The 17500-nt window shown below is 45.6% G+C and overlaps 1 protein-coding gene across 7 annotated transcripts in view; it reads left to right on the top strand.

Moving 5' to 3' along the window:
- Positions 1–17500, top strand: part of KDM2B (lysine demethylase 2B) — a 98079-nt gene that overhangs the window by 24756 nt on the left and 55823 nt on the right. For 6 of the 7 annotated variants that reach the window (XM_069960895.1, XM_069960894.1, XM_069960893.1 and 3 more), the window contains one exon: positions 12994–13087. In XM_069960895.1, coding sequence (XP_069816996.1) covers positions 12994–13087 — 94 coding nt within the window. Of the gene's footprint in view, positions 1–3980; positions 4082–12993; positions 13088–17500 lie in introns of those variants that run through there. The other variant, XM_069960899.1, reaches the window with a different exon arrangement.

Below are 17500 nucleotides of genomic sequence, written 5' to 3' on the forward strand. Positions count from 1 at the left end.
CTGATTACCGGATTCAGCCGTTCCCTGGTGTCTAGTGGGGGAGATCGCTCCCCCGGGACGTTGTCCCGGAGGAGCGATCTCAGTTACTGAAGCCGGCCGGGGACGGCTCCAAGATGGCGCCGATCCCGGCTCGGCACTCGTTTGTTTTCGGCTGCAGCAGCTGAAAGCAAATGAGTGCCGATCTCATTGATCTTTGCTGTATAAGTATACAGCAAAGATCTCAATGAGAGATCAGAGTGTATATACTAGAAGTCCCCAGGGGGGAATAACCCTAACACCAGTGGGAATAACCCTAACACCAGTGGAGAATAACCCTAACCCCAGTGGGGAATAACCCTAACCCCAGTGGGGAATAACCCTAACCCCAGTGGGGAATAACCCTAACCCCAGTGGGGAATAACCCTAACCCCAGTGGGGAATAACCCTAACCCCAGTGGGGAATAACCCTAACCCCAGTGGGGAATAACCCTAACCCCAGTGGGGAATAACCCTAACCCCAGTGGGGAATAACCCTAACCCCAGTGGGGAATAACCCTAACCCCAGTGGGGAATAACCCTAACCCCAGTGGGGAATAACCCTAACCCCAGTGGGGAATAACCCTAACCCCAGTGGGGAATAACCCTAACCCCAGAGGGGAATAACCCTAACCCCAGAGGGGAATAACCCTAACCCCAGGGGGCTTCTAGTATATGTGTAAAAAAATAAAGTGGTGTTGTCAATAAAAAGCCCCCTCCCCTAATAAGTCTGAATCACCCCCCTTTTCCCAGGTTATAAATAAAAGTAAATAAATAAACATATTTGCTATCGCCGCGTGCGTAATCACCCGAACTATTAATTAATCACATTCCTGATCTCGCACGGTAAACCGCGTCAGCGCCAAAATATCCCGAAGTGCAAAATTGCACATTTTTGGTCGCATCAAATCCAGAAAAATTGTAAGAAAAAGCGATCAGAAATTCGTATATGCGCAATCAAGGTACCGATAGAAAGAACAGATCATGGTGCAAAAAATGACACCTGACACAGCCCCATAGACCAAAGGATAAAAGCGCTATAAGCCTGGGAATGGAGCGATTTTAAGGAACATATATTTGTTAACAACGGTTTGAATTTTTTACAGGCCGTCAGATAAAATAAAAGTTATACATGTTGCATATCTTTTTAATCGAAATGACTTGAGGAACATATAAAACATGTCAGTTTTTCCATAGGACACATGGCGTAAAAACACGATCCCCCCCCCCCCCCCCTAAAGAAAAAGAATTGTGTTTTGTTTTATTCAATATAATTTTTTTCATATAATTTTTTTTCTGGTTTCGCAGCATATTTTATGCAAAGTACAATTGCAAAGTTCATTGCAAAGTACAATTAGTGACGCAAAAAATAAGGGCTCATGTGGGTCTGTAGGTGTAAAAATGCAAGTGCTATGGCCTTTTAAGCACAAGGAGGGAAAAACGAAAACGCAAAAACGAAAATTAGCCGGTCCTGAAGGGGTTAAGGGGGATTGTGGGGTTCTTGGCAAATTAAACAAGAGGTCCCACGGAAGTACAAACACTGCAGGCAGGCTGATGGGGGGGCAGGAAAATAATAAAGTGACCTTGCCCGTCCTTGTGCCTCTAATGCTCCGCTCCCAGGTCCCATTCACATCAGCCGACTCTTTTCAGCTTGAAACCAGGTATGTCACTTACTGGGGTTCTCCAGCTGAAATATTGCAGCCCAGCTCAGCGATCACTTGCTCAGCCAATCACTGACCCAGACTGGACAGCCCCACAACCCCTTCTAATGCCCTACTATGAATCCGTACAAAAAACAGCTAATTGGTGTGGATGATGGGTGTCGGCACCCCACCGATCCACAGATGAGATATCCTTTAAGGGGCTTCTTGTGTATTTTTAAAGGGGTTATCCAGGCTTAGAACAACATGGCCAATGTCTTCCAGAAACAACACTGCTCTTGTCTCCAGGTCAGGTGCAGTTTGTAGTAAAGCTCCGTTCACTTGGACTGAGATGCAAAACCTGCACCCAAACTGGAGACCAGAGCAGTGCTGTCTCTGGAAGAAAGTGGCTATGTTTTTCTAAGTCTGGATAACCCCTTTAAAAATACATTGAGGAGCCCCTTAAAGGATATCTCATCAGTGGATCGGTGGGGTGCCGACACCCAGCACCCACACCAATCAGCTGTTTGGTGCCCACAATACACTGAATGGGGCCGGAAGTAGTTAGTGCTGTTCACTGTGTAGTCCTGGTGACGTGTACCTGCAGCTCAGCTCCCTCTGAAGTGAACAGTAGCTGCAGTAACCAGGTCCGGACACTAGAGTGAAAAGAGACAATGTAGTGTAGTGCGGGCACCAAATGGCTGATTGTCATGGGTGCTGGTCGTCGCCATCCCACCGTTCAGACTGATCCATCTTGTGGATGACTACTGATTGGCTGAGCGGGATGCCAGGGAGCCGGGAGCCTGAGAAGCAAGTGGGAGCACAAGCAGGTAATGTTTTAGCCCAGGGACTAGGGACTAGTGCAATACTGCACATGTGAGTTGTTGGTCGATAAGGGCTTGTGCAATATAGGTAATTTACTGATCTATGTGCAATATAACGAACATACAGGCTATGTGCAATTTGATTGGGGTGTTCCCTAATTTCATGATGTTTGGATAGTCCTCTTTAACAATAATCATAGACTTGACTTGATTTTTCACTCCCAGTAGGATCTATTAATTCCCATTTCCCACAAATAGACTGTATTTATTGTGTGTGATATCTATTTCATTGTTTGATTTAATTATCCTGACTCCCAATTGATGTGGTTTTAAATGTCTTCAGTGTATGTGTTTTTATGGGGGGACTGGTTTTTGTTGAAATAAAATTGATGAACTTTCCAACTTATGGTTGTGGACAATATAATTTTTGGGGGATTTTTTGATGTAGGGGTTTTATGTAATGTTTTAGCCCAGCAGCTGGTGGGTTTAACGGAAAAGGGGCTTTATATACTGGCAGCGGAATGAAAAATCTGCCATAGCCATAGAAATTACAGGTCACTGGATCGCAGCGGTTGCTGTGGAAAACTCTGTTGCCCCTGAATAGCGGCCGCAGAAAACTGACATGTCAGTTTTTTGTGGTTCCGCTAGGGATGCTGTGTATACTATGTGTATACACTCCGGCTGGGTTTCTTTAGAAGGTACCACTCCGTAAGTTCTTTAGTAATCATGGCCATTGTTACAACGACCGTAATTATCACGGAATTTACATAGTGTGAACATAGCCTCACACGTAACACGTACACAACAGACTTCATGCTGCGATACTCATTACTAGAGATGAGCGAACCGATTTGAGTCGATCCGAACCCGAACGTTCGGTATTTGATTAGCTGGGGCTGCTGAACTTGGATAAAGCTCTAAGGTTGTCTGGAAAACATGGATCCAGCCAATGACTATGTCCATGATTTCCACATAGCCTTAGGGCTTTATCCAACTTCAGCAGCCGCCGCTAATCAAATGCCGAACGTTCGGGTTCGGATCGACTCGAGCATGCTCCAGGTTCACTTATCTCTACTCATTACCATTAGTCTATAGACCTGTTTACTCGCTGTGGATTTTATTTGCGCTGTAACGATGTAGTGGCAACTTTTCTTTAACAACTTCAATGCCGTCCTAGTAAAAATAACGACATCGGGGGAGATTTATCAAACATGGTGTAAAGTGAAACAGGCTCAGTCGCCCCTAGCAACCAATCAGATCCCACCTTTCATTTTCCAAAGAGTCTGTGAGGAATGAAAGGTGGAATCTGATTGGTTGCTAGGGGCGACTGAGCCAGGTTCACTTTACACCATGCTTGATGCTCACCCACTCCCGTCTGCTTCTTTGGGTCTGGGCCTACTGACAGCCCACTCAGTCGGTCACTAGCTGCGGCAGGACAGAGCAATGATTGGCTGAGCGGGCTGTCAGTGAGTCCAGACACAGAGAAGCTGGGGGGGGGGGGGGTTGTGAGTGCAAGGCTCACCTCCTGTGCATCAAGAAGAAAACTGCGCAGAGCGAGGCAGGAGTGTGAGCCCTCTCATAGATAGACTATGGCACACTTAGGTAGGCGGGATTCCGCCACATATTTACTCTTAATTTTTTTTTTTTTTTTTTTAAAGTAAATGAATGATTTTGTTGGGTGTTTTTTGTTTGATTGTTGGGTGTTATTACATGCATAGATAATCGCTCATTTTTTATTGTTATAGTGATTGCGCCGTGTAAGGGCCCTTTCATGTGCGGATAAGCTCCGGAGGATTCCGTACGCTCAACCGGAGATGGGCTGATGGGGGGGGGTATGTGGCTGGGATAGGGGGGATGTGCCGCCGCCGGGGATGGGGGATGCGACAGCGGGGCTGCGGGCACCAGGGAGTTAAAGCACATATTCACAGCGGGATGTTAATCCTGATGCGAATATGTGCTATCATAGGGATGAATTGATACCGGATCCGCAGCGGTTCTCGCTTCGAATCCGCAGAAGTGAGATCCGCTGTAAATCCGGTAGGTGTGAAGGCACTCTTAGGTTACAAACCCACTTGCCGGATCTGCAGCGAGTCTCCTTGCTGCGTTTTTGCAGCGAGACTCGCTGCAGATCCTGGCCCTATACTTTCAATAGCAGAGAAACTCGCAGCAGGGATGTACATCCCTGCTGCGATGTTGTCTGCAGCCCGCCCCATTAACCCCCCGGCCGCCGGACATTATACATTACCGGGTCCCCGTTCCTGCTTGCTTCGGGGCTCCCGGTGTCTTCACGGCCCGCCCGGCCAATCAGTGCGCTGCGGCGGGGCAGCGCACTGATTAGCCGGGCGGAACGTGTCGGGAGCCGCTGAAGCAAGCAGGAGTCGGGATCAGGTAATGTATATCTCCCCCAGCCCCCGGCCGCACGATCGCCCCCAGCCCCGCAGCCCCCGACCGCACCATCGCCCGCAGCCCCCGACCTCACGATCGCCCCCAGCATCGCAGCCCCCGGCCGCACGATCGCCCCCAGCGGGCGATCGTGCAGCCGGGGGCTGCGGGCGATCATGCGGCCGGGGGCTGCGGAGCTGCGGGCGATCGTGCGGCCGGGGGCTGGGGGGCTGCAGGCGATCGTGCGGCCGGGGGCTGGGGGGCTGCAGGCGATCGTGCGGCCGGGGGCTGGGGGCGATCGTGCGGCCGGGGGCGATCGGGGCTGCAGGGGGGCGGGCAGGATATACATTACCAGGTCCCCGCTCCTGCTTGCTTCGGCGGCTCCAGGCACGTTCCGCCCGGCCAATCAGTACGCTGCCCCGCCGCAGCGCACTGATTGGCCGGGTGGGCCGTGAAGACACCGGGAGCCCCGAAGCAAGCAGGAACGGGGACCTGGTAATGTATAATGTCCGGCGGCCGGGGGGTTAATGGGGCGGGCTGCAGACAAAATCGCAGCAGGGATGTACATCCCTGCTGCGAGTTTCTCTGCTATTGAAAGTATAGGGCCAGGATCTGCAGCGAGTCTCGCTGCAAAAATGCAGCACGGAGACTCGCTGCAGATCCGGCAAGTGGGTTTGTAACCTTAAAAGGGGTTATCCAAAAACATGGCCACTTTCTTCCAGAGACAGCCCCACTCTTGTCTCCAGCTCGGGGTGGGGGGTGTTCCTCAGTTCCATTGATGTGAATGGAGCTTAATTGCAAACCGCACCTGAACTGGAGACAGGAGTCGTGTTGTCTCTGAAAGAAAGTGGCCATGTTTTTATAGCACTGGATAACCCCTTTAAATGTTCCCATGTGACTTATGTGGACAAAGCAGAAAGAGTTTGTCTCCTCATTGCATAAAGAGGTTAAAAACAAACAAACCCATAATAACCCCGTCTCTGACTATGACCGATGTGACCAAGGACACGATGTTCTTCATTCTCTTTTTGTATATGGGGACCAGTGTGAGTATTACGTAATGGCCGGTGTATATGTCACACCCTCGGTATACACGCCAGAGTCTAGAGAGTGAAGGTAAGATCTCAGCCGCTCATCTGACAGCATTGCGTATCATCTCATCAATCCCCGTCCTGGATGTGGTTGCTAGGCAGCCAGCGCTGATCTGCTGGAGGTGTCTCTGATTTGCGCCAGCCTCTTGTTTCCAGAGACGGTGCACGCTGTCTGCATTTTTGCTGACATCTTTTAGCTCTGTGTGTACGGGGAGGAGGGGGGCGAAGCCTGCGCTGAGTGGATTCCTTCCCAGCCGTTTGTCACTGCAGAAAGGTAATGGAGGCTCCGGGGGGCTAAGCCCCTGATTTAGCGGTCGCCATGTGGTGGAGGGGTAGAGGTGACCGTCCGCTCGTCTAGATAATTAACAGCGACGGATGGAACCGTAGATTTATTCTGTTCGGCTTTGCATGAGAAATAAAGACTTGACGTATCGCTCCTACCTCCAATCATTAGAAACCAGTAAGGCTTGTCAGGTTTCAGCAATACCAGTTGGATGTGCAACGAGATTCCGGAGCACTGGTATACAGTTATATACTGCATCTGTGTCCGTGTTCTGGCCGTGCTGACTAGACTGTGTCGGCAATTTTACTATGATGTCATGTGATTTACTTGTAGTTTTTCAGTGTACTGCAGGAGGCAATGAAGTGCAGGCTTATTCAGGGGAATCGGCAAGTGATGTACTGAAGTTGTTAGACACGGCAGATATACTGTGAGGCAGTGTTCACACAAGGTACGGACACTGGCCGTAGTTGTATTGAAAATTGCATTGAAATCGGCTGAAAATAATTGACATGTCAATTATTTCTACGGCCATTGTTGAATACGTTGTGTGAACAACGGTCGTTGTTTGGGTTGACTTCAGTGCAAAACATTTCCCTATGACAAGAATGGCCGTTGCAGCGAGTGTCAAACAACGGCCGTCTTTTGCACTGAAAGTGCAATGAAATCCATGCGCAACGGCCGGAAATATTTGACCTGTCAATTATTTCCATGGCCGTAGTGAACAACGGCCGTTTAATACATTGTGTAAACAACGTTATCATAAAAAGGCTACCTTCACACAATGTACATTTTATGAAAAAAGGGCCTTTATTTTCAATTAAAACAACTATTCTTGTCATAGTGAAGTGTGTTGCATTGAAGTCAATGTAAACAGCCGTTGTACACAGAATGCATTGGCTGTTTCCTACCACCGTTCAAACAAATAATGAGCACTTCACTTAAAAAAAAAGTCCAGTACTTATCAGCTGCTGTATGCCCTTCAGGAAGTGATGATATCTTTCCAGTTTGACACAGTGCTCTCTGCTGCCACCTCTGTCCATGTCTGCTGATGGCAAATGGAAACTGACACCATGGATATGCATATACTCATGCTGTCAGTTTCCAGATCACACAGCAATGCATACTTACTATCCGTGCTGCTGTGTGATCCGGCACTGATTAGCTCCCAGTCACCGCCTCGCCTCCTTTGTCTGTCAATTATTCTGGAGGAGGAAGGGCCTAGGCGTGTAGTTACAGTGGTGGCAGGACGGGGGGCTGACGGTGCCGGATCACACAGCAGAGTGGATGGTAAGTATGTTCTGCTTGCTGTGTGATCTGAAAACTGACACACATCTGTGCTGTCAGTTTCCATGGCAAGGATCTTTCATGCGGCCCGGCTGCTTGATTAATTGTATCATGTAAAGGCACTGCAAACGAGCGCTGATCTTGTTGATGCGTCCTTGTATTGCTCCATGTCGGGGCGTGCCATGCCCCATTTTGGGCTGGCAATAAAAAGATCTACTAAAGTTAGGAGCGGTACCAGGTTTAAAACCACAGTCATTCTTTATTACTCAAATTCCCATAGCAGTTTTTAATGTGTATTTTTGCATTTAAATGTAACCCACCTAGAAACTGCAGTGGTACCTTGGATTACGAGCATAATTTGCTCCGGGACCGCGCTTGTAATCCAAAGCAAATTTTGCCATAAAAAAATATTGAAATGCGGACAATTTGTTCCACACCCCAAAAATGAATAACATGTAAAACAAACATTCAGAAACAGCAGAATCTGTGATATATGTTACTGTACAGTATAGCAGCATGTAGAGTATAATGTATAGTATCTGTATAACCCTGATAACACAGCAGCTGGATATGTGATATATAAGTTACTGTACAGTATAGCAGCATGTGGAGTATAATGTATAGTAACTGTATAACCCTGATAACACAGCAGCTGGATATGTGATATATAAGTTACTGTACAGTATAGCAATCAGCATGTGGAGTATAATGTATAGTAACTGTATAACCCTGATAACACAGCAGCTGGATATGTGATCTATAAGTTACTGTACAGTATAGCAGCATGTGGTGTATAATGTATAGTAACTGTGTAACCCTGATAACACAGCAGCTGGATATGTGATATATAATTACTGTACAGTATAGCAGCATGTGGTGTATAATGTATAGTAACTGCATAACCCTGATAACACAGCAGCAGCAGGTTGTAGATACAGGAGGGAGCTGCAGATCCCCATAAGGCTACATTCACACAGAGCAAAAGGAGCGGATTACGCAAGGAAATATTTCCGCCTGAAATCAACTGACGCTGAATTCCGAGCAGAATATAAGCAGAATGTAAGCAGAATCCCTGCGTATTCTGCTAGGAAAGTGTTCAGCTCGTAATCAGCTCTTGACAAATTCAGAGCGGAATACTCGAGGAATCCGCGCTGAATCCGCATGCATTCAGCGCTGAAATTCAGCGAGTATTTGGTGAGTAAACTAGACTATACCAGAACATATACTAGAATCCTCCTCCCACCCCCTTTTCCCCATTTCCGCGCTGATTCAGCGAGTAATTTCCGCTTGTATTCCGCGCTGAAACAGAAAATCAGAGCCCCATTGATTTGTATAGGCTTCCCCTAGCGGAAGAATGAACATGTTCATTCTTCTGGCGGAAAGCGGATTAGTTCAGTGCGGAAATTCCACTGTGTGAACTGCAGAGCAGAATTTCCATTCAACACAATGGAAATTAGCTCTGCACCTATTTTAACGACTGAAATTTCAGCGCTGAAATTCAGCTGCTTTTGCTCAGTGGGAACGAGCCCTAATGCAGTAGTGTAGGACAACAGGCTAGAATAGAGAAGCAGAGCTGCTGCCAGAGGTCTGTGTGGTCACATGACAGCAATGGGGAAGGGTGTGTGTGCTCAGCATGGACCAATCAGGAAGTGAGAATCACAGAGCTGTGCAGGAGGACAGAGACAGAAACTTTTCTATACAACAGTGTGAATGGCTGAGTAGTGAGTACAGTAGTGAGCAGTACTACGTACAGACGGTACCCCCCCTCTAGCTTATAAATGGTGGCACACAGCTAGCCCTGTGGAAAATGTATAGTAATCTGATTGTAGGGGGAAAAAAAAGTTGGTTAACAACACCGGACAAAATAGCTGAGCATCCTGGGAGCCCATTATTGTCAGCGGGGTTTATTGTTGTCCATCATGTATCTGATCGTCTATTCCTACGATGAAGCAAAACGTTAGAAAGGAACAGATGTGAGAACATGGCTTAAAGGGGTATTCTACTCATGTAAAATACATGTTGAATCACCCCCCCCCCTTTCCTGGAAACTAACAATTCCTTACATACTTGTTCTGTTCAGTCTCCTTCCTCCAGTTCTGAGCTGCTGCCGAAGACACACAAATTTGTATGGTTAGCTGATCTCTCTCATCTTGCTCCCCCCTCCGTTCTGAGGTGGCTGATTTAATCAAGCCCTTGGTTGGCTGTATCTGCACTCTGTGATGCTAGGAGGATTAATCACAGTGAGGTCATTAGCAGCTTGACCTCAGATTAACCTTCCCATCATCACATGCAAGAAATGATTGGGGGGGGGGGGGGGCGGTGTTATGACTGTCAGGGTCCCAGTCTGACACAGTGCTCTCTGCTGCCACCTCTGTCCACGTTAGGAACTGTCCAGAGCAGCAGCAAATCCCCATAGAAAAGCTCTCCTGCTCAAACATCAATAGGTTACCTAGTAAATTGTATATACACTCACCGGCCACTTTATTAGGTACACCTGTCCAACTGCACGTTACCACTTAATTTCTAATCAGCCAATCACATGGCGGCAACTCAGTGCATTTAGGCATGTAGACATGGTCAAGACAATCTCCTGCAGTTCAAACCGAGCATCAGTATGGGGAAGAAAGGTGATTTGAGGGCCTTTGAACGTGGCATGGTTGTTGGTGCCAGAAGGGCTGGTCTGAGTATTTCAGAAACTGCTGATCTACTGGGATTTTCACGCACAACCATCTCTAGGGTTTACAGAGAACGGTCCGAAAAAGAAAAAACATCCAGTGAGCGGCAGTTCTGTGGGCGGAAATGCCTTGTTGATGCCAGAGGTCAGAGGAGAATGGGCAGACTGGTTCCAGCTGATAGAAAGGCAACAGTGACTCAGATCTCAATCCAATAGAGCATCTTTGGGATGTGGTGGAACGGGAGAATGGCATCATGGATGTGCAGCCGACAAATCTGCGGCAACTGTGTGATGTCATCATGTCAATATGGACCAAAATCTCTGAGGAAGCTTCCAGCACCTTGTTGTATCTATGCCACCAAGAATTGAGGCAGTTCTGAAGGCAAAAGGGGGTCCAACCCGTTACTAGCATGGTGTACCTAATAAAGTGGCCGGTGAGTGTATGTTTAATGCCTTTCGGTTGCAAGTTAAATATTTGTATAAGCTCCGAACTATATTTCAAGGAAGTGTGTTTCTTTGTCATTAAGTAGTGTCTTATTTTTAAAAATGTATAAAGGTCTTTCGGTAAATCATAAGTATTTTGTAGTTCTAAATAGGAGTGGAGAATTCCCTCTCTGAACAGCTGGTTTACTTCAGACAGGCCTGTGTGATCCAGTTAGCTAAGTATTGTAGGAATAGCAATATGAAGTACATCCAATGGCAAATGTGGAAAAATAATATTTTGTCTTTTGCCTACCGCAGTGTGAGACACACATGCAGACTTATTTCACTTTTGTGAATAACTCTAAAGATATATTGCTTGAATACGTGTTATCTTATGATTATTGTTTACTTTTCTTTGCCTTTCTTTATACTTCATCTATACAATGTGCTATATATACTATCTGTTTTTGTTTGCAAAACTTGCTATGTTTGCAATATTCTATTGATAAAGATTCAATAAAATATATTGAAACAGAAAACCTCTCCTGCTCTAGACAGTTCCTGACATGGACAGAGGTGGCAGCAGAGAGCACTTCCTGCAGGACATACAGCACCTCATAAGTACTGGAGGAGATTTTTTTTTTTTTTATTATTATTAGAATTACATTGCAAATCTCTGGCACTTTGTCATCAGTTTATTTTAAAAGATTTTCTTTTTTTAGTGAACAACACCTTTCAGGGGGTTGGGATGGGGAAAATCATAAACTCCTATTAGTTAGTAATGATTATTCTACACAGGCTACTTTCACACAACGTATGACAGCGGCCGTTCTGTGACCCGGCTATTGTGTGCTCTGTCAGGGTTGTGCGGCTGCTATTCGATGACATAGATGGCAATGGCTCTAGCTGCCCATGTGATGCTCTGAGCATGGACCAATCAGGAAGTGAGAATAACAGAGCTGTGCAAGAAGACAGTGACAGAAACTTTTCTATACAGAGTGTAAGTGCAGGCCTATATAGCAGCACTCAGTATAGCTGAGTGTGAGTGCAGGCAAATTATAGCAGGAATGGAGAGGCTAGGAAACACAAGGGTGGACAGAGACTGCAGGGAGCATAAAGGAATGAGCCGGACAGATGTGGGCACATACATGCAGCGCTCTCTGTCCGGGGAGAGAGGGGTTACAGCTATGGAGAGATTACCTCCACAGTCCTGTCCTCTGATGTAAGCCCCAGCCTGAAGTGGATCTGCTATGATTTGAAAGGTGAGGGAGACTTCCTGGGTCAGAGTACAGTGCTGTAGACCACACTATGCAGACCATGCCCCTCCCCCACTCTCACCCAGTACAGGATTTTCTTAAACCAACGCAATGCTCTTAATCTGACCCAGGGATAGAACGGCGCTGTCACGGGCAAGCTGGTGCTGCGATCTGTTTTTTGAACCGCGGCCCGGTTCTCGTGTACAGCGCTGTTCTGTCCACGGGTATTGGGCTGGGGCTGAAGCACAGGAGGTGGGCCAGCCCACCTCCAGTGGGAGGAATCCCCGCCCCTGTATGACGCGGCTCTATTGATTCTAATGGAGCCGTTTCATAGAGGGGAGAGAATTCACTCCCACTGGGGGCGGACCGGCCCGCCCCCTGTGCTTCAGCCCCGTCCCAGTACCCGTGGATAGAACGGCATCGGATTGCCTGTGACAGCGCCGTTCTATCCCTGATGGTACATCCTCTTTAAACCAAGTTACAATTTAGAAAAACTCTTAGCTCTTCTTGCAAAGCGCTCTCAATCCAAGTTACCACTGTATATAAGTATATTGCAAAGATGTTGGTGATCACAACCCATCGATTTTCTTAAAATAACGTTTTGCAACTTTGCCTCCTAAACAGAATTGTTGTTACAAGCAGAATCTTGGTTGCTACGAAGGTTTTAGAAAAGTGCAGTGCAGTGCGTACTATTTTCCTTCAATACAGAATAAGATGTAGAAGAAGCACTCACATTTCTCCACCAAACTAAATGTCACATTACACATAGCTGTTTGCTCAGATAATCATGGAGCGTTGCGCCCGATAGTCTGTCTCTACTGTGAATCTATTTTGAATGTTGCGGCGGAATAGTCTGCTTCCCGCTGCATACCACTATATGTTATGGAACGGGGCTTCCTGTTGCATCACCATAGCTCCTGTCTCCAGTGCCATATACTCCAATATGCTGGGCATCTCATGGGTGGTAGTAGCTATGGACACCCAGCAGGAAGCTCCGTCTTACTAGGTATACTGTATGCAGCAGGGAAAGAGGACACTCAAAACACCGTTTCGGCGCCTAATTCACAATTTTATTTTTTAAATCTGCTTCTTTGCTGATTAACAGAACATATATTTTACAGGTATTGTTTGATGAGCGTCAAGGGCTGCTTCACAGACTTTCACATTGATTTTGGAGGGACGTCCGTTTGGTACCATGTTTTACGCGGTGGAAAGGCAAGTCTATCATCATTTTGTTATCTTGTTTAATGTCGATAGTATATTTTTTTAATTTTTTGGGGATTAAAGGGATATTCTCATCTGAGCTTGTTATTCAGCCGGTTGCTGGGGGTCCGACTGCCAAGACCTCCACCAATGAGTGATGCTCCTCTATCCATGCCCCCTTAGTTTCCCAGCTTTGCTAAATTTCCAGTCTTGCTGCCTACCATGTTACCGCCTTTGTGAGTGTGCGATTCCCAAAGCTGCTGTTGCCCAAATCTGAATTCGCTTTCCCCACCCTTTGAGATGCGCCATGTGAGCCTCATAGAAATGGATAGAGAGCAGTGAGAATCAGAGAGTTCCAAATGAGCAGCTTGGACCGGAACACCATCATAGCTGGGAAATAAAGCCCTGGTAAGAGGAGCATCACTGGAGAATGAAAAAAAAAAAAAAAAAAGTTGCCCGGAGTAGTACTTTTAACTACTTTCCACTAATTCATCTCCAGATTTTATATCCCAATAATAGTCTATTCTACACTATAGGCGCTGCAATCGGCCTATGGGTACCCGGCTATCAATGACAGCAATGGCACGGGCGCAGCTCCTGTACCCGTTTTATCCCAGGACGTAACTGTACGTTCTTAAGCGGTAACTCTCCACAAAAAAAGGATGTACAATAATTTAAAGGAGTATTCCAATCAAACATAGCTTTTGATATGTTGCTGCCCACGATGAGACTAACCCTTCCTTCCATACTTGTTATCTCTTCAGCCTTCTTCCCCCAGTTCTGAGCTGCTGCTTTCTGCTGAAGACACAAGTCTCTGTGTGAGCTTTTCTCTGTCTCCTCCTTCTCCCCCCGCCCTTCTGAGCTGGCTGATGTAAACAAGTCCCTGACTGGCTTTATCTGCAACATTGTAGCTTCTTTGTAATGCTGGAAGGGTTAATCACATTAACATAACAAAATAATACTCCCAGTATTACAAAGAAGCTACAATCTTTCAGATAAAGCCTGCCAGGGACTTGCTTACATCAGCCATCTCAGATGGATGGGAGGCAGGAGAAGAAAGAGAGAGCAGCTCACATACAGATTTTTGTGTCTTCAGCAGAAAGCAGCAGCTCGGAACTGGGGGAAGGAGACAGAATAGATAACAAGTCTGGAAGGAATTGTTAAGTCTCGCTATGGGCAGCAACATATCAAAAGTTATGTTTGAGTGGAATACCCCTTTAACTCTGTTTAATAGATATAATTTTTTCTGTCACTCACACCTGCACCTCCCATTTGTCAAGTGTATTCTTTTTCTAAGATGTCATTGCAGGACAGCTTTACAAATTCAGAAAAAGGGTAGGGAAATGCAGGATCATCTAAAGAAGATCCTGTTCCTCCGGCTCTCCCATCCAGCTTCCGTCTTTGAGCTCCGCCTCCTTCAGAATGACTGACATCAAGAAGAGGCGGAGCTTAAAGACACCAATGCTGGACGTGAGAACCAGAGAACAGGATACCGTATCACAGCAGCAGCATACTAGGTAAGTATGTACTACTGTGTGATCTGGAAACTGACAAAGTGGATAGATGTATATCTGTGTTGTCAGTTTTCCTTTATGGTTATCATTTGTCAACAGGGGATTTGAGGCTGATGAACATAAAGAGAAACTGTCAGCACGGATATGTATATATCTGCTCTGTCAGCTTCCAGATCACAGGCATGGCATACTTACCGCTGCTGATGTGATCTGGCATTCTATTGTCCTGCACTCCGACCAGCCTCTGTGTCTTCAGGCCCTGCCTCTTCTGGTTGTCAATCATTCTGGAGGAGGCAGATTCTGGAGACAGCAGCTGGGCAGGAGAGTCGGAGAATAGAATGCCAGATCACAGCAGCAGTGGTAAGTATGCACTTCTTGTCAAATGGAAACTGACAGCACGGATTTATGTATATCTGTGCTGTCAGTTTCCATAGCTGCACCAATGATACACAAATTGTTTGTGCAGCCCAGCTGCTAGATTTCTCATGCTGTGTAAAGGCACTGCAAATTAGTGCTGATCTCATTTACGACACCCGCATTCGAACGTTCCATGGCCTAAGGGTCACTTTAGCGGACTGTAACGGACTCCCCACGCCCATTGGAGCAGCATCTGTGATAAGATACTGGAAGCAAGGGAACTGTACAGATATGAAGCAGGCGTGCGGCGATGTCATTACAGCATCTTATCCCAGCTGCCCGGACCCCTCCCCAACAATCTCTATCTATACTCCGACATGTATAAGGTATTGCTGGTGTTACAATTTCTGCTTTATCTAAAGAGACCAGGAGTGCAGTGATATAGTAGTTAATTTCATACAATGATTAGCTGCGGTTTTAAAGCACCCCTGACTCGCACTGTGTGTATTTAGTGTATCCTATGAGATGCAGCTAGATACTGCTCTCCCTGTCTTCTGTTTGTTAGAATCCCTCTCTTTACAAAAGATAAAGCTGCATCTCATAGGTGTACACTGAGACTCTGCAGGGTAGGTTAGAAGACAGAAACTGTCACTGATTTGTTACCTGCTGCATGTTGGACTCATAGCATGTTTAGTTTAAAGGGGTACTCCCGAGAGTAACTATTTGTGACTTTGTAATATAGCCTCATTCAAGACAGAGCCATTTGATGCACAAAAGTCCAGGTCAGATTAATGCAATGTTCCTCCCCGCCTTCTAAGAGCCATAGCGCTTTTATTTTTCCACTTACAGTGCTGGTCGGGGTGTATTTTTTTGCGCCATGATCTCTAGTTTTTATTAATATCGGTGTAACAGAAAAATTTTGATCACTTTTTATTTCATTTTGTGATATATAATTTAATAAAATCAGCAATCCTGGTGCGTCTTTTTTTTTTTTTTTTCCGTTTACGACGTTCACCGTGCGGGAAAAATGTTATATTTTAATCGGACAATTCCGCACGCTATGATATATATATATATATATATATATATATATATATATATATATATATATCTATCCAAGAATTTTGCGGCACATCCGTATAGTGAAAAAAGTTGTGGTATTTATTGGTACATCAAAAAGCAAGTGCTTTTTGATGTACCAATAAATACCACAACTTTTTTTCACTATACGGATGTGCCGCAAAATTCTTGGATTTATTTAGTGGAGATTTTTATCCAATCTCCGTTGTTTGGCACTCCAGCACTGGAACTGGGAGTGCGCTCTATTGTGGACATTATATATATATATATATATATATATATATATATATATATATATATATATATATATATATATATATATATATATATATATTATATATATTATAATTTTTATAATGCGCAAGGTGGTCTTTTAAACTCTTATTGGGAGGGGAGGTTTATAAGGGTTTTTTAATACTTAAAAAAGGTTCTTTATTACTTGTTTGTGTTTGTTTTTGTTTTTTACACTTTCATTTACTGTAAAATATGCAATCATTAGATTGCATTTACTGATCTATGCTATGCCAAATTATAGATCAGTGTTATCGGCGATCTATGTATAAAGCCTGCCTGAGAGCAGACTCTACACATGGATGGCCCATCCGACAGGACGGAGGTAAGGAGCTTACCCCCGTCTGTTGGCACATGCGATCTAGGGGGTCCCGCTCACTCAGTGACAGATGCTTGATCTGTCACTGAGCACCTTAAACGCCGCGATCGCTGTAGATTACAGAGTTTAAGGGGTTAATGAGTCAGCTGCAGGATCGCAGCTGACTCTCATTGCCCCGGCCCCGGACACTGATGTGAGCAGGATCACTGTCACTGCAGCGGTCCCGCTCACATCAGGAAGCCCCGTCAGTGTCGAGAACGTATATATACAGATTGCTAATGGGAAGGGATTAAAATGTATAATTTTTTAATAGCCCAATGCTATACAGAGCAGAGTTCCTGTACTGTATTAGAATTTACAGTATTTGGGGGAAGCTGCCTGTCAATCGCTGTGTGGCAGCCTCTGCACAACAACTTGTGATTACACTCTCTCTCTCTCTCTCTCTCTCTCTCTCTCTCTCTATCTATCTATCTATCTATATATATATATATATATATATATATATATATATATATATATATATAATTTTACAGGTAGTCCTCGACTTACATCAGTGATCCGTTCTTACACAGCGTTGTAAACCGAATTTCGATGTAAGTCGGATCATATGTTCGTACTGTACCATAACAGTACTGTCCTGTAAACACTTATCCTATCCTAACATAGTACCCTACGTAATTATCAATATCCTCAGTCTAGAACTGCATAACTGAGTACTGTACCAGTATAGTATCGTACTGTATTCTTCTGCCGCTGCATGTATTCGAGTTACGTCGATACCGTGTTAGTCGGAATAAGGCGTTGAATAAAGCGTTGTAACCACGAAACGATGTAACTCGAGACCGTTGTAACCCGAGGACCACC

The sequence above is a fragment of the Dendropsophus ebraccatus genome, chromosome 3 (genome assembly GCF_027789765.1).
Source record: "Dendropsophus ebraccatus isolate aDenEbr1 chromosome 3, aDenEbr1.pat, whole genome shotgun sequence".
NCBI classification, from domain to species: domain Eukaryota; kingdom Metazoa; phylum Chordata; class Amphibia; order Anura; family Hylidae; genus Dendropsophus; species Dendropsophus ebraccatus.